The sequence below is a fragment of the Choloepus didactylus genome, assembly GCF_015220235.1.
Source record: "Choloepus didactylus isolate mChoDid1 chromosome 25 unlocalized genomic scaffold, mChoDid1.pri SUPER_25_unloc1, whole genome shotgun sequence".
Classification (NCBI taxonomy): Eukaryota; Metazoa; Chordata; class Mammalia; order Pilosa; family Megalonychidae; genus Choloepus; species Choloepus didactylus.
The window spans coordinates 3,373,409-3,387,841 of record NW_023637606.1 but is presented as its reverse complement, the minus strand read 5'-3'; the positions used below and the strand labels follow the sequence as shown (position 1 = coordinate 3,387,841).

Sequence of the window (14,433 nt, the reverse complement as noted above, 5' to 3'; positions counted from 1 at the left end):
GAACGCCCACCGCAGGCCTCCGCTGCAGGGCCCACAGCTGGAGGGGAGGGAGGCGGGGGCCTCGGGTGAGGTGTAGGTGCCCGTCGGGAAAGGAGCAGTGGGCGAAAGGCGTCCCGAGCCCTGGGCAGGCGGTGGTCAGCTACAGGCTAGCCAAGGCCAGGGAGACCGGGCAGCGGTTCCTCTCCTGCGGGCTTGGAGGCCGACAGAGTGGAGGGGTGCCAAGTGTGGGGCCTTCTCCCAGGTCCCCATGCCCTGCGTCTGGCTGTGCGTTCCCCGGTGGCTGTGAATCCCACGCTCTCCCTCTCTTGGCAGAAAGTGGACGTCACCAGTAAGGCCGTGACGGAAGTGCTGGCCAGGACCATCGAGTACCTGCAGCCCAACCCAGGTAGGGGAGCCCAGCAGCGAGGGTCGGTCGGTCAGGAATCTTCCGGTGCTTGGAGCACAGAGAGGGACCGTGGGGGCTCCCGGGACTGGAAGGCTGGAGGGCTTCAGGCATGGCTGGATCCAGGGGTCCACCAGTGCCCTTGGGGTTGTCAGGCAGTTGGCTCAGACCCCTCAGTGCGGGCTTTATTCCGAGGCTGGCTCTTTTCTCGGGGCCATCCTAGTTTTACACTTTCTTTACAATTAGTGACCCCAGCAGAGGTAGCTTGAGTGTGAGTCCCCCACCTCACTCATTTCCCTGTTTCCTAGTCTGGGCCCCGTGGCTGCCTTTGGAGCCCGGGCTTGGTGTTGCCCAGACTGAGAGGGAACAGGGGTGTCTCCTTGAGGGAAGCCCAGGGCCAGTTCCCTTGTCGGGGGGCGGGGGGCTGGCAGCAGCCCTAGCAGCTCTCCCCTTGAGAACTCAAGGGGAGCAGGCCTGGGTGGGCAGTGAGCGAGCCCAGCTCGTCGCCTTCCTGTCCCCAAGGCCAGGGCCCGTGCCAGGAGCCCTAGAGCCTGGCCGTCCTGGGGGCTTGCGTTCCAGGACAGGGGGTGGGGTGCTGCAGCCTCAACGGGGCCCCTGGGGGGTTCTGAGAAGCCATGACAGCACCTGGGCCAGGAGAAGGGGTTCACGCCGCCTTCCCAGCCAGTGGGAGCCATCAGGCCGTGGACCTAGAGGCTCCCCCAGGCGTGGAGGAAGGGGAGCACCCACCCCGCCAAGGCCCCATGCCCACCGCCCTGTCCCTGTCCCCTCGCAGCCTCGCGGGCCAAGCTGACAATGCTCAACACGGTGTCCAAGATCCGCGGGCAGGTCAAGAGCCCAGGCTACCCTCAGCCAGAGGGGCTGCTGGGCGAGTGCATGTCCCGCCACGGCAGGGAGCTGGGCAGCGAGTCCAACTTTGGTAAGCAGGCCGGACCTCCCAGGAAGCCATGTGTGCCCCCGGGTCGCGGTGGGGACAAGACAGGGCCCACGAGGCCACAGCACAGGGCTGGGTGTACAGGGAGGCTGGGTCGGTGCCGGCAAATCCTCCTGAGCGCCTGCTGCATGCCGGGCACCACCAGTGGGCACTCCCGTGCGCACGGAGCAGCCAGGCCGGCAGGGCGAGGCAGGCACGCGGAGCAGAGGCCGAGGGGCTGGGCTGTTGGAGGTGGGTGGGCCCCAGGGACTCCGAGGGGGCAGCAGCCATCGGGGAGCAAGTGTGAGGACAGGTGGGGACCGGCGCCCCAGCCCCGGTGAGTGGTGGACAGCGCTGCCCGTCCGTCGCTCCAAAACCCACAGGCCAGCGAGCTCCTGGGCTCCAGGGGACGGGGGGCAGTTGGGGAGCGTCTGGGTCCCGGCGGCCATGGCCCCGCGCGAAGTCTTCTCCCCCGTCCCCCTCCCCACAGGCGACGCCCTGCTGGACGCGGGGGAGTCCATGAAGCGCCTGGCCGAGGTGAAGGACTCGCTGGACATCGAGGTCAAGCAGAACTTCATCGACCCACTGCAGAACCTGTGTGACAAGGACCTCAAGGAGATCCAGGTGCCGCCCGCTGCCCTGCTCCCCCTGCCCTGCCCCGGGTGCCCCGGCTCGGACCCCCACCCACCCACCCGGCGCTGACACGTGATGCCCCCCCGCCGCAGCACCACCTGAAGAAGCTGGAGGGCCGCCGCCTCGACTTCGACTACAAGAAGAAGCGGCAAGGCAGGATCCCCGACGAGGAGCTGCGCCAGGCCATGGAGAAGTTCGAGGAGTCCAAGGAGGTGGCGGAGACCAGCATGCACAACCTGCTGGAGACCGACGTGCGTGGGCACCCGGGGCCCGTGGGTGGCAGAGAGGCCCCGCGCGGCTGCTCGGGGTTGTGGCCGCTAGAAGGACCTGCAGGCCCAGACGGGCAGCCACCTGCCCACCACCAGGGCAGGCGAGACCCAGATCCTTGGGGCCCTGCCCTCCCCTGGCTTCCGTGTGAGGTCAGAGTTCACGGGGTGGTGGCCGTGCCCGTGTGGGCCAGCACAGCCTGGGGGGCTTCCTGCAGTGCAGGGCCTAGAAACGGGGTCAGAGGGAGGGGAGGGAAGTGGGGGCAGCCGCCGGCACCCTCCAGCCCCCACGGATCCCCTGCAGATCGAGCAGGTGAGCCAGCTCTCGGCCCTGGTGGACGCCCAGCTGGACTACCACCGGCAGGCCGTGCAGATCCTCGACGAGCTGGCCGACAAGCTCAAGCGCAGGTGAGCCCCTGCCCCACCCTGCCGGGAGCCCGTCCAGCGTCATGGGGTCAGTCGGTGAGAGCAGGGGGCTCCCTCGACGAGCCTCAGGTTACAGTCCCGGGTCCCGGGGCCTGGGCCATGTCCTCATCTCCTCAGAGTCCAGATCCATCCTGTGTTTTGTTGTAGCTGCACAACATCCAGAAAATTCTGATTCACACAGATAAGTAGGTCAAGAGGTGATCTTTCACATCTCTGGCCCAGCCGTCTCTGCGGGGCCCCGTGGTGACCCGCCCCGAGGCTCAGAGGCAGGGCGCAGCTGGGAGCTCTGGGTGAGAGAGGGCTGGGGCCTGCCCGCACTGGCTCAGCCTGTCCTGGACACAGGCCAGAGCCTCCGTCACACCCCTGGCAACAGCGCTGCCCGGACATGCCCGGCAGAGTGCACACGTCTGGGTGGATGTGGACAGGGGGTGTGGAGCAAGCACCGGCCTCCCTGGGTTGGCTGTGGCCCGTTGCCCCGTGTGAGCTCAGATGGGAGCAGCCTGCGGTGCCCATGCACATTTCTCCGGGAAGTTGCTTGGCACGTGCCAACCACCACCACCACTGTTCTGTCAGTGCAGACAGAAGCCTGTGCCCCTCACAACTAATGGTGCCCCTATCACCCAGCAGCCCCCCATGGCCGGCTCCCCACCCCAGGGATGTCCCTGGGCCCGTCTGAGGGGCCTAGAGGTGGAACTGCTGGTGGGAGCAGACGCAGCTGTTCATTTTTCAGCTGCTGAGACAACCACCACCCAAGGGGCTGGCTTCACAGCACGAACTTACGGGCTCCTGGTTTCAGATGCCGGAAGGCTCACTTCCTCCCCGGGCCCCGCCATCTCGGACCCCTTGGCTTTTCCATCACATGGTGACACGCGCGATGGTGTCTTCTCCCTTTTCTTCCGGTTCCATTGACTTCCAGCCCCTGGCTGTTCCTTGCGGCTTTTCTTTTTTGTGTATCCAATTCCGTTTGCTTCCGATGACTTGAGGCATGTTGCTTGGGGGCCCCTCCTCCTGTTTGCACCCACCTTAGCTTTACGGTGGGCTCACAGCCCGGGAATGGAGGAAGGTGGCAGCCAGGCCGCTGCAGCTCTGGGTAGATGCTAGTGCTTCCTGTCCTCTCCTGAACCCCAGGGCAGCTCTCTGTGCCCTGCTGCGTGTGATGTCCGACCTCCGCCTGGGCTACGGGGTATCCGTGTTGGGGTGAGAAAGTCAGAGCGGGGAGCAGGACCTGGCTCCAAAGGAGAGGGGCTGGGTGGCCTGAGGGGCGAGGGGTTAGCGCGGCAAGGGTGTCTGGGAGCTGTGCCTGGACAGTGCGTCTGACCCCAAAGATGTGGGGTCCCTTCCCCAACACCCAATCTCCCGTCCAGCTCGCTTCCTGCCGGCCTCGGGCCACGGGGGACCTGGGACCTAACCGCTCTGAGGGCTCTCTGGAAGCCAGTAGCTGCCTAGGGCCTGGGGAGGGAAAGCCGGAGGGTGGGTGTGCACTGGACGCCAGCTCCCGGGCTGTTGCGGGTGCGTTGCAGCTTGTAGCCCTCATCAGCAGGCAGAGGCTCCCGACGGGACCCGCTGACAGGTGTCCTGGGCCTGTGGCTCGAGCCCAGTCATGGTCGTGCGGCCCCTGACCCAGCCCCCCGGGGTCACCACTCCGTTGATGCCGCAGCACGAACTTCGTGGGGGCAGCCAGGGCGCAGGGCACAGGGTGCAGGCCTTGGCGGGCGCCCCCAGCTCTCCCTCCCCACTCACAGGATGCGGGAGGCCTCCTCGCGCCCCAAGCGGGAGTACAAGCCCAAGCCCCGGGAGCCCTTTGACCTCGGAGAGCCCGAGCAGCCCAACGGGGGTTTCCCCTCCACCACAGCCCCCAAGATCCCAGGTAATGGGGTGGGCATGCAGCGGGGGTCTCCGGGAGCCAGGCCCCTGGGGGCTCCTCCCCCAGCCTGCCGCTCCACCCACACCGCAGGGCGGAAGGGGGACACGCGCCCCACCCTGCAGCAAGCCCCCATGGGGGTCCCCGGGGATCGGGAGCCCTTTCTCAGTCCCCTTCCCGTGTGGTTTGCCTGCAGCGTCTTCGTCTTTCCGGTCTTCAGACAAGCCCATCCGGACCCCCAGCAGGAGCATGCGTGAGTACCCCCGGGCCCCGGCTGGCCCTCGCCAACCCCCAGCCCGGGCAGCTCCATCTCCGGGAGCCCCTGGAGGAGGTCGGTGCCACTGTGGATGTGGGTACCGGGGCCTCGGTGAATGCAGCTGCCCACATGGCATCTTTGCTTCTGCAGGTGGCCCTGCTGCCCACCTCCTGGCCACACTGGGTGCCCAGCACCTCCCGGGCGCCACTCTGACCCCAGTTGTGTGTTTCCCCGTCTGCCAAGCCCTCCCCTCCCTGGGTTTGCTTCCCAGCAGCCCCGTAGAACAGTGGAGGGAGAGGGGAAGACAGGTCTCTCACAGGGATCCCAGGGGCAGGCCCAGGCCCGGGCGCCACTGCCAGCCGAGCTGAGGATGGAGTGAGGGCCCAGCCCCTCATGCCCACCCCAGGGGGCCCAGCAGCACACCCGGGCCTGGGGGTCCGAGCTGTGCGGGCCGGGCTCCCACACCCTCCTGCTCCTCTGCCCCCCAGCGCCCCTGGACCAGCCGAGCTGCAAGGCCCTGTACGACTTCGAGCCTGAGAACGACGGGGAGCTGGGCTTCCGCGAGGGCGACATCATCACGCTGACCAACCAGATCGACGAGAACTGGTACGAGGGCATGCTCAGCGGCCAGTCGGGCTTCTTCCCGCTCAGCTACGTGGAGGTGCTCGTGCCTCTGCCCCAGTGACCGGCGCCCCCTCCCGCCGGGGCCCCTCGGTACGCCCCCCAGCCTGGGCCCCTCACCCCGGCCTCGCGGGGGCCCTGCTGCCCATCCCTCTGTCCCCTGGGGACAGGGCGTCTTCCTCCCCCAGGGTTGAGGAGAAGGGGGCCGACACTAAGGTGCTCCTTGAAACACTAACTTCCTCCTCAGGCCCCCCAGTTTCCGGGTGGGCCCCTCTTCTCCACACACGCCTCCCCCGGTCCCCACCTCCGTCCTGACCACAAGGGGACCCAGCCCCCCCCCGGGAGTTGCCCTGGGGCCTCAGCAGCTGGCATTGAAGACGGGGAGATGGGTGGGTTAGAGGGAGGCCCCCCTGGTTCCAAGTCCCCCCACGAGGCTCCCTTCCCTGCCCGTTGCTGGCGATGGGCCCCTGCCCACCTGCCCAGGGGCATCTTCCTGAGGCCCGAGCCCCACGCGGCCCCCTAAGGCCAGGCGGGAGGGCCTCACCTTCCAAGCTCAGGCCCGTCCCCTGCTGGGCAGCTCCCCCCGCCTCCCCTCCGGGCTCCAGGCTCACCCGCCCTCCGGGCACAGGGCACCTTCCTTACCACCCCCAACCATGCTCGGGGGGACACCAGCTACCCCCCACCCCCAGTGTCATCCAGGGTCAGGCACAAAGGCCTTGGATGAGTGAATGTCCCCAGACAACCACTGGGGCCCCTGGGGGCCACCGCCGGCCCTCCCCATACCCAGGCTGGCCTCCTGGCCCCTCTAGACCAAGGCAGGCGGCTCTCAGGGCCCCGAGACCCTGCCCAGGCGTCACGCCACCTCCGGACCACGGACCCCACCCCTGTCCTGGGACCCACAGCCCCCCACCGGGCCCCCGTCCCTGGACTCTGCTCCCCTCCAATCCTTGGGGAGGCCCGGAGGAGACGGGCGGCCTCGGGCATGGTGGCACTCCATCGTGGGCAAATTGGGATGAAACCCTGATTTTTGTAAAAAAAGTATTAAATGTCTCTTTCTACACTTCCTTGCCTTGTCTGGGTGAGGGGCTGGCCAGGCGGGGGCGGCCGTGGGGTCGTCCCTGAGGGGCTCTGGCCGCAGCCCAGCCTGCTGGCCCCCAAGACCCCAACACGGCAGCTCCCACTGGCCCGCAGCCCACCCAGGAAGGCGCCCAGCGGCTGTCTGGTCACTGATGCCCACAGGGTGGTCCCACGAGGCCACGTGTCCTCCACAGGAAGGGACAGAGCTGGGCTGGAGCCTGCCCGGTCCCTGCACCCCAAGCACCCAGATATCTGTGCACCCCACACAAGACCTGCACCTCGAGGGCACCACACGTACCCCACCAACCCTCATCCTGGAGCCGAGTGAGCCACGTGTGCAGCGTTTGTTTCTCTCATCGCTTTATTATCTGAGTCTCTCCCGTTGCACAACCAAGTCACCCAGAAGGAACAGCCCAGCCCCCAAGGAAGCCCCCAGGGCCACTGGGCGGCAGGGATGGGGACCAGGGCCCCCCGCACGACCCCCAGGATGCAGCCCCTCTGGGGGGTCTCTGCTGGGCCTGGGGGCGGCGCGTTCAGCTCCCTTGCTTGAGGATGCTATAGACCTGCTCCAGCACGTGGCCCGGCCCCAGGTCCTTGGGCGTCCTGCTGGCCAAGGAGATCTGAAACGAGTGGGGGGCCCCAGTGAGGGCCGGGGTCACGGCAGGCCCAAGCAGGGTGCAGGGTGCCGAGGGGGTGGCATTCGTTAGCTCAGGATGGGGTGACTCGTGGCAGAAGGGCGGGTGCTATGGTAGATGGAGGGTGGGGTTATCTGCAGAGCCCACGCGCTGACGGGCAGGCAGGGGCCACCCAGCTGATGGGGTGGGGGGTGCCGGGACCCCAGTGGGGCCTGACCTGTAGCCCCAGGATGCCCAGAGCACCAGAGCACCGCCTTAAAAATCTCAAATGACCAAATGCACAAAAATGGGCTCCTACACCCAGCACAAGATTGACTTTCAAGCAGGAAACAAATGAAACACTCGGCAGGCCGGCGAGCCCCTCTGGAGAGCCCACCGGCCCGGCTCACACACCCAGCCACCCTTCGCCTGTGTCGCCCCGCTGGAGCCCACGTCCCGGTCGAGTTGAGACACCCTCCCGTGGGTGCCAGAGCAGCTGCTCCACCTGGGGTGTCCTAGGGCCCGGGGGTCCTTGGGGAACTTTAAACTCCGGCCTTTTCCATTCTGATATTTCAACCATGATCACCCCCGCACCCCCACTTATAAAACGAGGCCTTTCTCTGGTCGTCTCCCTTTCCACCGCAACTGCCTTTATGCAGGAGTGAGGAAATCCAGAAGGCACCCCAAGAACTTAGAGGGGCTCCAGGGTCCCTTAGGGGGGCTCGGGGGTCCCTACAGAACATGCACCTTCAGCTTGTCGAGGTAAGTGTGCTCCGGGCTCCAGGGCTCCTGGAACTGCACGAGGTCGGGGGCACCCTTGTAGAACTCCACCAGCTGCATCTGTGGGGACAGGCGGGCGATGGGAACCCCCTCCTCGCTGCCCCCTCCCCACCCAAAGTGTCCTCAGCCCCCTGCTGGGCCCCAGCCACAGGGCAGCCCTCCCAGTCCCAGGCAGCAGGGGGCCCTCAGCCAGGCCACAGACATAAACCCTGTCACCATGACCCACGCTGGGGTCTGCAAAGGACAAACGGGGGGGAGTCGCAGGAGGGCCCCCCAGGCTGCGTCCAGGAGGGCAGCCCCACGTCCCCTCTTGGTCGTGTGTATGCGCGTGCCCACACACCCCCAACCTCACCCCCGGCTTAGTGCCCTGCTAGGCCAGGTGCGATGCACTCCTTTTCTTTTAAACACACCGTGAGCACCTCACCACTCAGAGCTGCTCGTCTGGGTCCCCCGACATGCTCCTGCTTCTCCCCAAAGCAGGCTGGGCTTGGGGCTAGGGGGCTGGGGTGCGGCGGGCAAGCAACCAGGAACCAGGGTTTCCTCCCGAGAGCCAGGGGCCATATTCAGCAGCAAAGACAACTGAGCCCTCCAGGGTCCTGGGGTCCTGGGGTCCCAGCCACCTCCCACCCTGCCCAGGAGTGAGCTCACCATCTCACGCAGGATGTCGTTAGTCAGGAAGCCGTCCTGGACGCAGGCCATCTCCACGTCCATGGGGATCCCATAGTCACCCGGTCTTTGCTGGCAGGACACGGGCCCTTAGCAAGGCCTTGCCAGACCCCCAAAACGGGGAAGGCGGGGGATTGCAGGAGGGAGACGCCAGGCGTGACTCTACCCTGGGATCAGGGAAGCCCCAGAGGGGGCCTGGGGAGGTGGGGGACCCCCCCCAAGAGGTCTCTATCCAAAGCTGATTGTTGACCCTCCGGCCAGATTTGGGGAACCAACCGAGGTGGGTTCCAGAAGGGCAGCGGTTATGCCCCCATTTCACAGATGGGAGCAACTGAGGCCCCAGCTCCCAAGAGCACCCCCCACCCCCCACCCAAGCCCCCCACACACTCCCAGCAGCTCCCCCCTCTCCCTGCCCTACCTCAGGGGGCGGCATGACCCAGAAGGGGGAGATCTTGGACTCGGGGCCTGGGTTGCCAGAGTAGTAAGGGGCTGGGGAAGGAGACGGAGAGAGAGGCTGGGCCTGGTGGGGCAGGGGTGGCTTGGCGGCCCCCCATCCCCACGCCCACCCCCAGTGGCCCGCAGCCCGGGGGGCTCACAGCAGAGCAGGGCCAAGCAGGGCTGGAAGCCGTTGCTGGAGCCCTGCAGCCGCAGCTGGTAGTCCATCTGTGCATCGATGTCCTGCAGCGAGGGCAGCGCCGGGCCGTGCGGGTGGCTGTGGTACCAGCCCACCAGGGACAGGCCCCGCAGGAACAGGCTGTGGCAGATCTGGGGACAGAGCCGGCCGGGCCAGCGGGGCAGGCCGTGGGCTCACGCAGGCACCGTCCCTGCACGCCCCACGCCTGCCCCCCGTCCAAGCCCCGGCACCCCCTCTCACCTCCTCTTCGACCGCGGCCGCCGTGTCGGGGTCCCCGAGCCGGCTCCGACAGGGGAAAGCTCGCAGCACCGTGAGCACTGCGCAGAGGCAGGGAGAAGGGATGGCACCCCGGCCCCGAGCCCCCTGCCCACCCCACAGCCACCCCCGGCTCCCGATACCCACTCTGGCTGTTGATGTCCCAGCGGCCCCCCAAGTAACCCACGACCTCGCTCTGCGTCAGGTGACTGTGGAAGTCCTGGGGCGGGGTAAGGGGGTGACATCGGGGTCAGAAGAGGGGCTCAGGCCGCGGCCCTCTACCCCAGTGCCCCTCCTCGGGGGTCAGGGCCCACCCGGCTGTGGTTTGCAGGCTACAGCCCGCCACCCTCCTCTCAACATGTATTGAGCACCAACTGTTTACCAGCAGTGAACCAGGAAGACAATGCCCACCCCCCTGAAGTTGATGATCCAGGATCCCTCTGTCCCCCCCTCCTCCATCCTGGGTACCCCAAGTCCCCGGAAGCCCCTTGCCCCTGGGCCTGGAGGGACAAGGCAGCGGGGCTCAGCCATGCACCAGCAGGAACAGCACGTTGCTGGAAACGGCCACATTGAACGGCTGGAACTTGTTGATGGCTGTGAAGGATGTCACTTCCACCAGGGTGTGGGGGTTCCTGTAGGGCCGGGGAGTAGGGTGGGGATTCCATAGGGGCCGGGAGGGTCCCGCAGCCTCAGGGACCCCCTGGGGCTCCTCCCCTAGCCAGCTCAGAGGATCTGAGGCCTGGGTCCCAGTTCCTGCACCCTCTCCAGGCAGCTGGGGGGCACAGGCAGGGTCAGGGGGCACGGGCAGGGCCGGGGGCGGGCACCTAGCGGAGCTGACCTGGCAGAGTCTCGACTCCCCAACATGCAGTAGCGGACAGGCACCTGGATCTTGCTTTCCAGCTGCTTCCCCGCAGGCAGGGCCTCTGGGGAGGGTGGGTCGGGAGACAGCATCAGTCCCTCCCCAACCCAGAACCAGGAAAGGAAGGAGGAGCAGTTCAAGAAAAAAAAAAAAATCCAGAGGCAGCCTTAAAAACCAGGGAGCAAATAAATAAACAAACAAAAATTAAAAGAATGAAAATAAAATAGACAAAAATAAAACCACAAAAACAAAACAAAACAATAGGAAAAAAAAATCAGGCAGCAGGCCAAAGAAATCAGGCAGCAGAGCTAGGAAATCAGGGGAAGACATTAGGAAATCAGGCAACAGGGCAACAAAATTCCTTTAGGGGATCAAGAAATCAGACAGCACACATGGAAACAGGGTGATGGGACCAAGAAATGTGTCATTAGAACTTAAGAAATCAGGCAGTGGGACTGAAATTAGGCAGCGGGGCTAGGAAATCAGCTGGGCATCATGACAGAAAATCAAAGCCTGACCAGTCCTCAGTCTCAACCCCGTAGCCGAGTTTTACCCACCCCCCACTCAGCCTCCCCCACCCATCCCATGCCTCTCACCAGGGTGGGTGGGTTCCGAGGGGTCCTGCCCCAGTGCTCTTCGGCTCTTGTCCTCCACGGAGACCCTGGAGGAAACCTCCTCTTCCTCCTCCTCCTCCTCCATCAGCAGCTCCTCCTCCTCCCCTTCGCTGACTGGGCTCTGGGGGGAAGAAAGGGGGAGGGGAGCGGCAGGACCCTTAGCTGGGTGCCCCCCATTCCCACCAGGCCCCACCCCGAGTCCCCTGCCATTGCACCAGATGCCCACTAGACGGAGAGAGTGAGTAGAGGCTCACTGAGGCTCTTCACAGGTTCAAATTCCCAAAGCTGTGTGACCTTTGGCAAGCACCCTAACCTCTCTGAGCTCATCTGCAAAATTACACAAAGACCCCCAGCCCCACAGAGGCGGCTTCAGGTTGAAATGGGATCGTGAGGGTAAAGCATTTAGCGTACGCTATGGTGCCCCATTCACTGGGCAAGCCGTACCACCAGCCCCCCATCGTGGCTGAGGGCAGCTCCATCCACCTGCTTGCTCAGGACAGAAATCTTCCCTAACCCTGAAGTCCAATCCACCAGCAAATACTTTCAGCTCCATTTTCAGAATCATCCAGAACCTGCTCATCTCTTCCCTCCTCCATGGCCCTCTGCCTGCTCCAGCCCCAGCATCTCCCACCTGGACCGGCCCTAGTACCCACAGCCTGTCCTCCCTGCAGCAGCCAGAGGGCACCTGTGAGACTGAGTCAGGGCCTGTCCCTCCTCTGCCTACAACCCTCCATGGCTCCCACCTTCCTCAGGGGAAAAGCCCAAGTCCTCCTCGCAGCCCACCAGTCCCTGTATGCCCTGGGATCCCTCCTCCGCTCTCCCCCTCACTCCCTCCGCTCCAGCCCCACGGGCCTCCTCGCTGATCCTCCAGCACGCCAGACCCAGACCAGCCCCAGGGCCTTTGCACCGGCTGCTTTCCCAGAAAACCCCATGGCTTCCTCCTTCCCTTTCCTTCAATTCTTTGCTCAAATGTCACCTCAGCACACAAAAGGATTGACTTATTGTGTTTCTTTGTCTCTCTCTCCACCAGGGCAGGGATTTTTCTCTTTTTTCACTCCTCATGCACAGAAAAGACCACGTCATACAGTCAGCACTTACTAAATCCTTGCTGAATGAATAGCCCTGTGTCTTGGGTTCCATCATCACGTCCATTTTACAAATGAAGAAAACTGAGGCACACACAGGGTCCCTGGCCAAGTTCACCCAGCTGGCGTGTACTCAAGGAACATAAACATTATCTTAACTCTCGAGGCCCTCCAGGATCTGGCCCCAGCCAACATCTCCAGCCCTATCAGCCACCCAAAACATCTGAACCTCCAGCCCCAGCAGCTAATCATAGTTTCCTAAACAGCATGTGTTGTTTCGTGCCTACATGACTTTGCATATTCCTGGCCATGGAAAGCTCTTCCCCTCATCTTGCTCTGACAAACTCCTGCCCATCTGTCAACACCCCAGCTCCAATGCCCCCTCTCTGTGGCCCAGTCCTGGAGGAGCTGTGTCTGGTTGGGCACGCCTCCTCCCAACCCGGGAGGGTAAAGGACGCACCTCTTCAGCAGCCACCACGGGCACATGGAGCTGGTTTCGCCTCAGCCAGGCAGCCTTGTACTTGTCCAGTTTCTGGCCCTTATACTTGACGGAGGCCCAGCCGCAGCCCGACTTCTTGGCCGGGTTCACCAGTTTCTTGCAGTGGGTGGCCCAGGCGCTGGGCGAGTTAAACACCTGCCCCGTCTCCTGCCAGACGATTCTCCCATCTGGCTGCAGGTCCCCCATGAACTTCTTCCCCTGGGGTGACAGTGGGCTGGCTGGGCCTGGGGCCTGGCACCCACCAGCCACCAAGCCCCCTCCTCCAGGAAGCCCTCCTTGATGTCCAGCTGCTCCCTGGGGCCCCAGCACCCACTCCCCTCTAGAGCACTGCTTCCAGGAAGCATTCCGTGAGACCCTGGGCCAGCTTGGGCACCCCCTACCATGCCTGGGTGTCCACCTGAATCAGCATCTTGTCACCTGTTTGTCACCCCCACTGGTCCGTGCATTCTCTGAGTGTCAGGGACAGGGTCTGTCTTGGTCACCTCTGTGTCCCCAGCACCCAACACACAGCCTGGCATACAGCAGGTGCTTAATTCACATATTGCTCCCAATCAGAAATGGGGCAGTAAAAATAGTCAACAGTAATAATGGCTAAGACTTCAAAGTACATACTGTGTAGCAGGCACCTGGCATAGCACTTTATTCCTTTAACCCTCCCATAACCCCGGGGAAGCTGGGGCACAGAGAGGCTGGGCGAGTCACACAGCCAGAAAGACCCCGCCCAGTCGATCGCCCCTCTCTGAGCCTCAGTTTCCCCTTTTGTGGGATGGGGTGTCTGCACGGCGAATGGCGAACCCTGTCCGCCCAAGCCCAGAAGGGCTCGCCCTAGAGCTAGATGCCCCGTGCCTCAGTTTCCCCTCCCCACACCAGGGCTTCAGGCCCTGGCCGGGCCGGGAGCGGGGGTGGGGTGGCGCTCACCAAGTAGTAGATGGACAGCACCCCGACACCCGGCTCCAGCAGCGCGTCTTTGAGCAGCACCCGCAGGGTGACCGCGCGCCTGGTGAGCGCGCCCCCCAGCCCGCCGCCGCCCCCGGCCCCGCCGATGCCGCTGCCAGCGCCGCCGCGCCCGCCGCCCGCGCCCGCCGGCCGCCGCTCGGGGTCCTCGGCCTCCGCCTCGTCCTCGTCCTCCTCCGGCGCCTCCTCGCCCGCGCCGCCCGCCGGGGACGGCGGCTCCGGAGCTGCGGGCGGCGACAGGCTGCAGCGGGACCCGCGCACCCCCCGCCCGGCCGCCCCCCGCGGGGCCCGCCCTACCTGCCATGGCCGCTGCGCCCCGCGCCCCGCCGCTGCCTCCTTCCCGGCACGTGACGCGGCCCCGCCCCGAGTGGGGAGGGGGGCGCCCAAGCCCGTGGCCGCCGCCGGTGGGCGCGTGCGGGGCGCGGCGCGAGGGCCGAGCGGGGAAACTGAGGCCCGGGACCCCCAACACCCTAGGCCGGAGAGCGAGTCTGGGGGGGCTCGGTCCCCCGGGACCATTCGGGAAACTGAGGACGCCTTCCTGGAGTAGGGAGTGAAGACCGGGAGCTCAGCTCATGCATCCAAGTTTGGAAACTGAGGCCCGGGACTTCCCCACACCCACCCCCCACTCCCCACCCAAAGCGGGAGAGCAAGTCTCGGGGGGCTGAGTCCCCCAGGACTATCTGGGGAACTGAGGACACCATCCCGGAGTGAGGAGTGAGGACCGGGAGCTCAGCTCATGCATCCAAGTGGGGAAACTGAGGCCCGGGACTTCCCCACACCCACCCCCCACCCCCCACCCAAAGCGGGAGAGCGAGTCTCGAGGGGCTGAGTCCCCCCCGGGACCATCTGGGAAACTGAGGACACCTTCCCGGAGTAGGGAGTGACGACCGGGAGCTCAGCTCATGCATCCAAGTGGGGAAACTGAGGCCGGGACTCCTTCTGGGAGCTCAGTGGCTCCACCCTACGAGGGCTGGGGATAGGGGACGCAGGGGGCTCAGCTCTCGCTGGGATGAGCGGGGA

At 65.2% G+C, this 14,433-nt stretch overlaps 2 protein-coding genes across 2 annotated transcripts in view; one reads left to right on the top strand and one right to left on the bottom strand.

The window, feature by feature from the left end:
* Positions 1 to 6,439, top strand: part of SH3GL1 (SH3 domain containing GRB2 like 1, endophilin A2) — a 31,275-nt gene extending 24,836 nt beyond the window's left edge. The window contains exons 3-10 of the mRNA XM_037823859.1: positions 313 to 385; positions 1,176 to 1,319; positions 1,804 to 1,937; positions 2,039 to 2,197; positions 2,517 to 2,620; positions 4,381 to 4,505; positions 4,696 to 4,752; positions 5,244 to 6,439. Coding sequence (XP_037679787.1) covers positions 313 to 385; positions 1,176 to 1,319; positions 1,804 to 1,937; positions 2,039 to 2,197; positions 2,517 to 2,620; positions 4,381 to 4,505; positions 4,696 to 4,752; positions 5,244 to 5,440 — 993 coding nt within the window. The 3' untranslated portion in view covers positions 5,441 to 6,439. The remainder of the gene's footprint in view (positions 1 to 312; positions 386 to 1,175; positions 1,320 to 1,803; positions 1,938 to 2,038; positions 2,198 to 2,516; positions 2,621 to 4,380; positions 4,506 to 4,695; positions 4,753 to 5,243) is intronic.
* A 357-nt stretch (positions 6,440 to 6,796) lies between these two features.
* MPND (MPN domain containing) lies at positions 6,797 to 13,959 on the bottom strand. Its single transcript, XM_037823858.1, has 13 exons — positions 13,711 to 13,959; positions 13,378 to 13,637; positions 12,421 to 12,657; positions 10,858 to 10,996; positions 10,241 to 10,325; positions 9,938 to 10,034; positions 9,550 to 9,622; positions 9,388 to 9,464; positions 9,110 to 9,278; positions 8,932 to 9,002; positions 8,496 to 8,585; positions 7,815 to 7,907; positions 6,797 to 7,073 (listed from the first exon to the last, which is right to left on the bottom strand). Exons 1-13 carry the CDS (start codon positions 13,715 to 13,717, stop codon positions 6,987 to 6,989), a joined length of 1,485 nt encoding a protein of 494 aa, XP_037679786.1. The 5' UTR covers positions 13,718 to 13,959; the 3' UTR covers positions 6,797 to 6,986.
* Between the last annotated feature and the right edge of the window lie 474 nt (positions 13,960 to 14,433).

Excerpts from the sequence above, each read along its gene's own strand:
- MPND (XM_037823858.1), bottom strand. Across the intron at positions 10,035-10,240 it reads GGGAGTCGAGACTCTGCCAG|GAACCCCCACACCCTGGTGG; the intron begins GTCAGCTCCGCT and ends CCGGCCCTACAG. Across the intron at positions 7,074-7,814 it reads CTTACCTCGACAAGCTGAAG|ATCTCCTTGGCCAGCAGGAC; the intron begins GTGCATGTTCTG and ends CACTCGTTTCAG.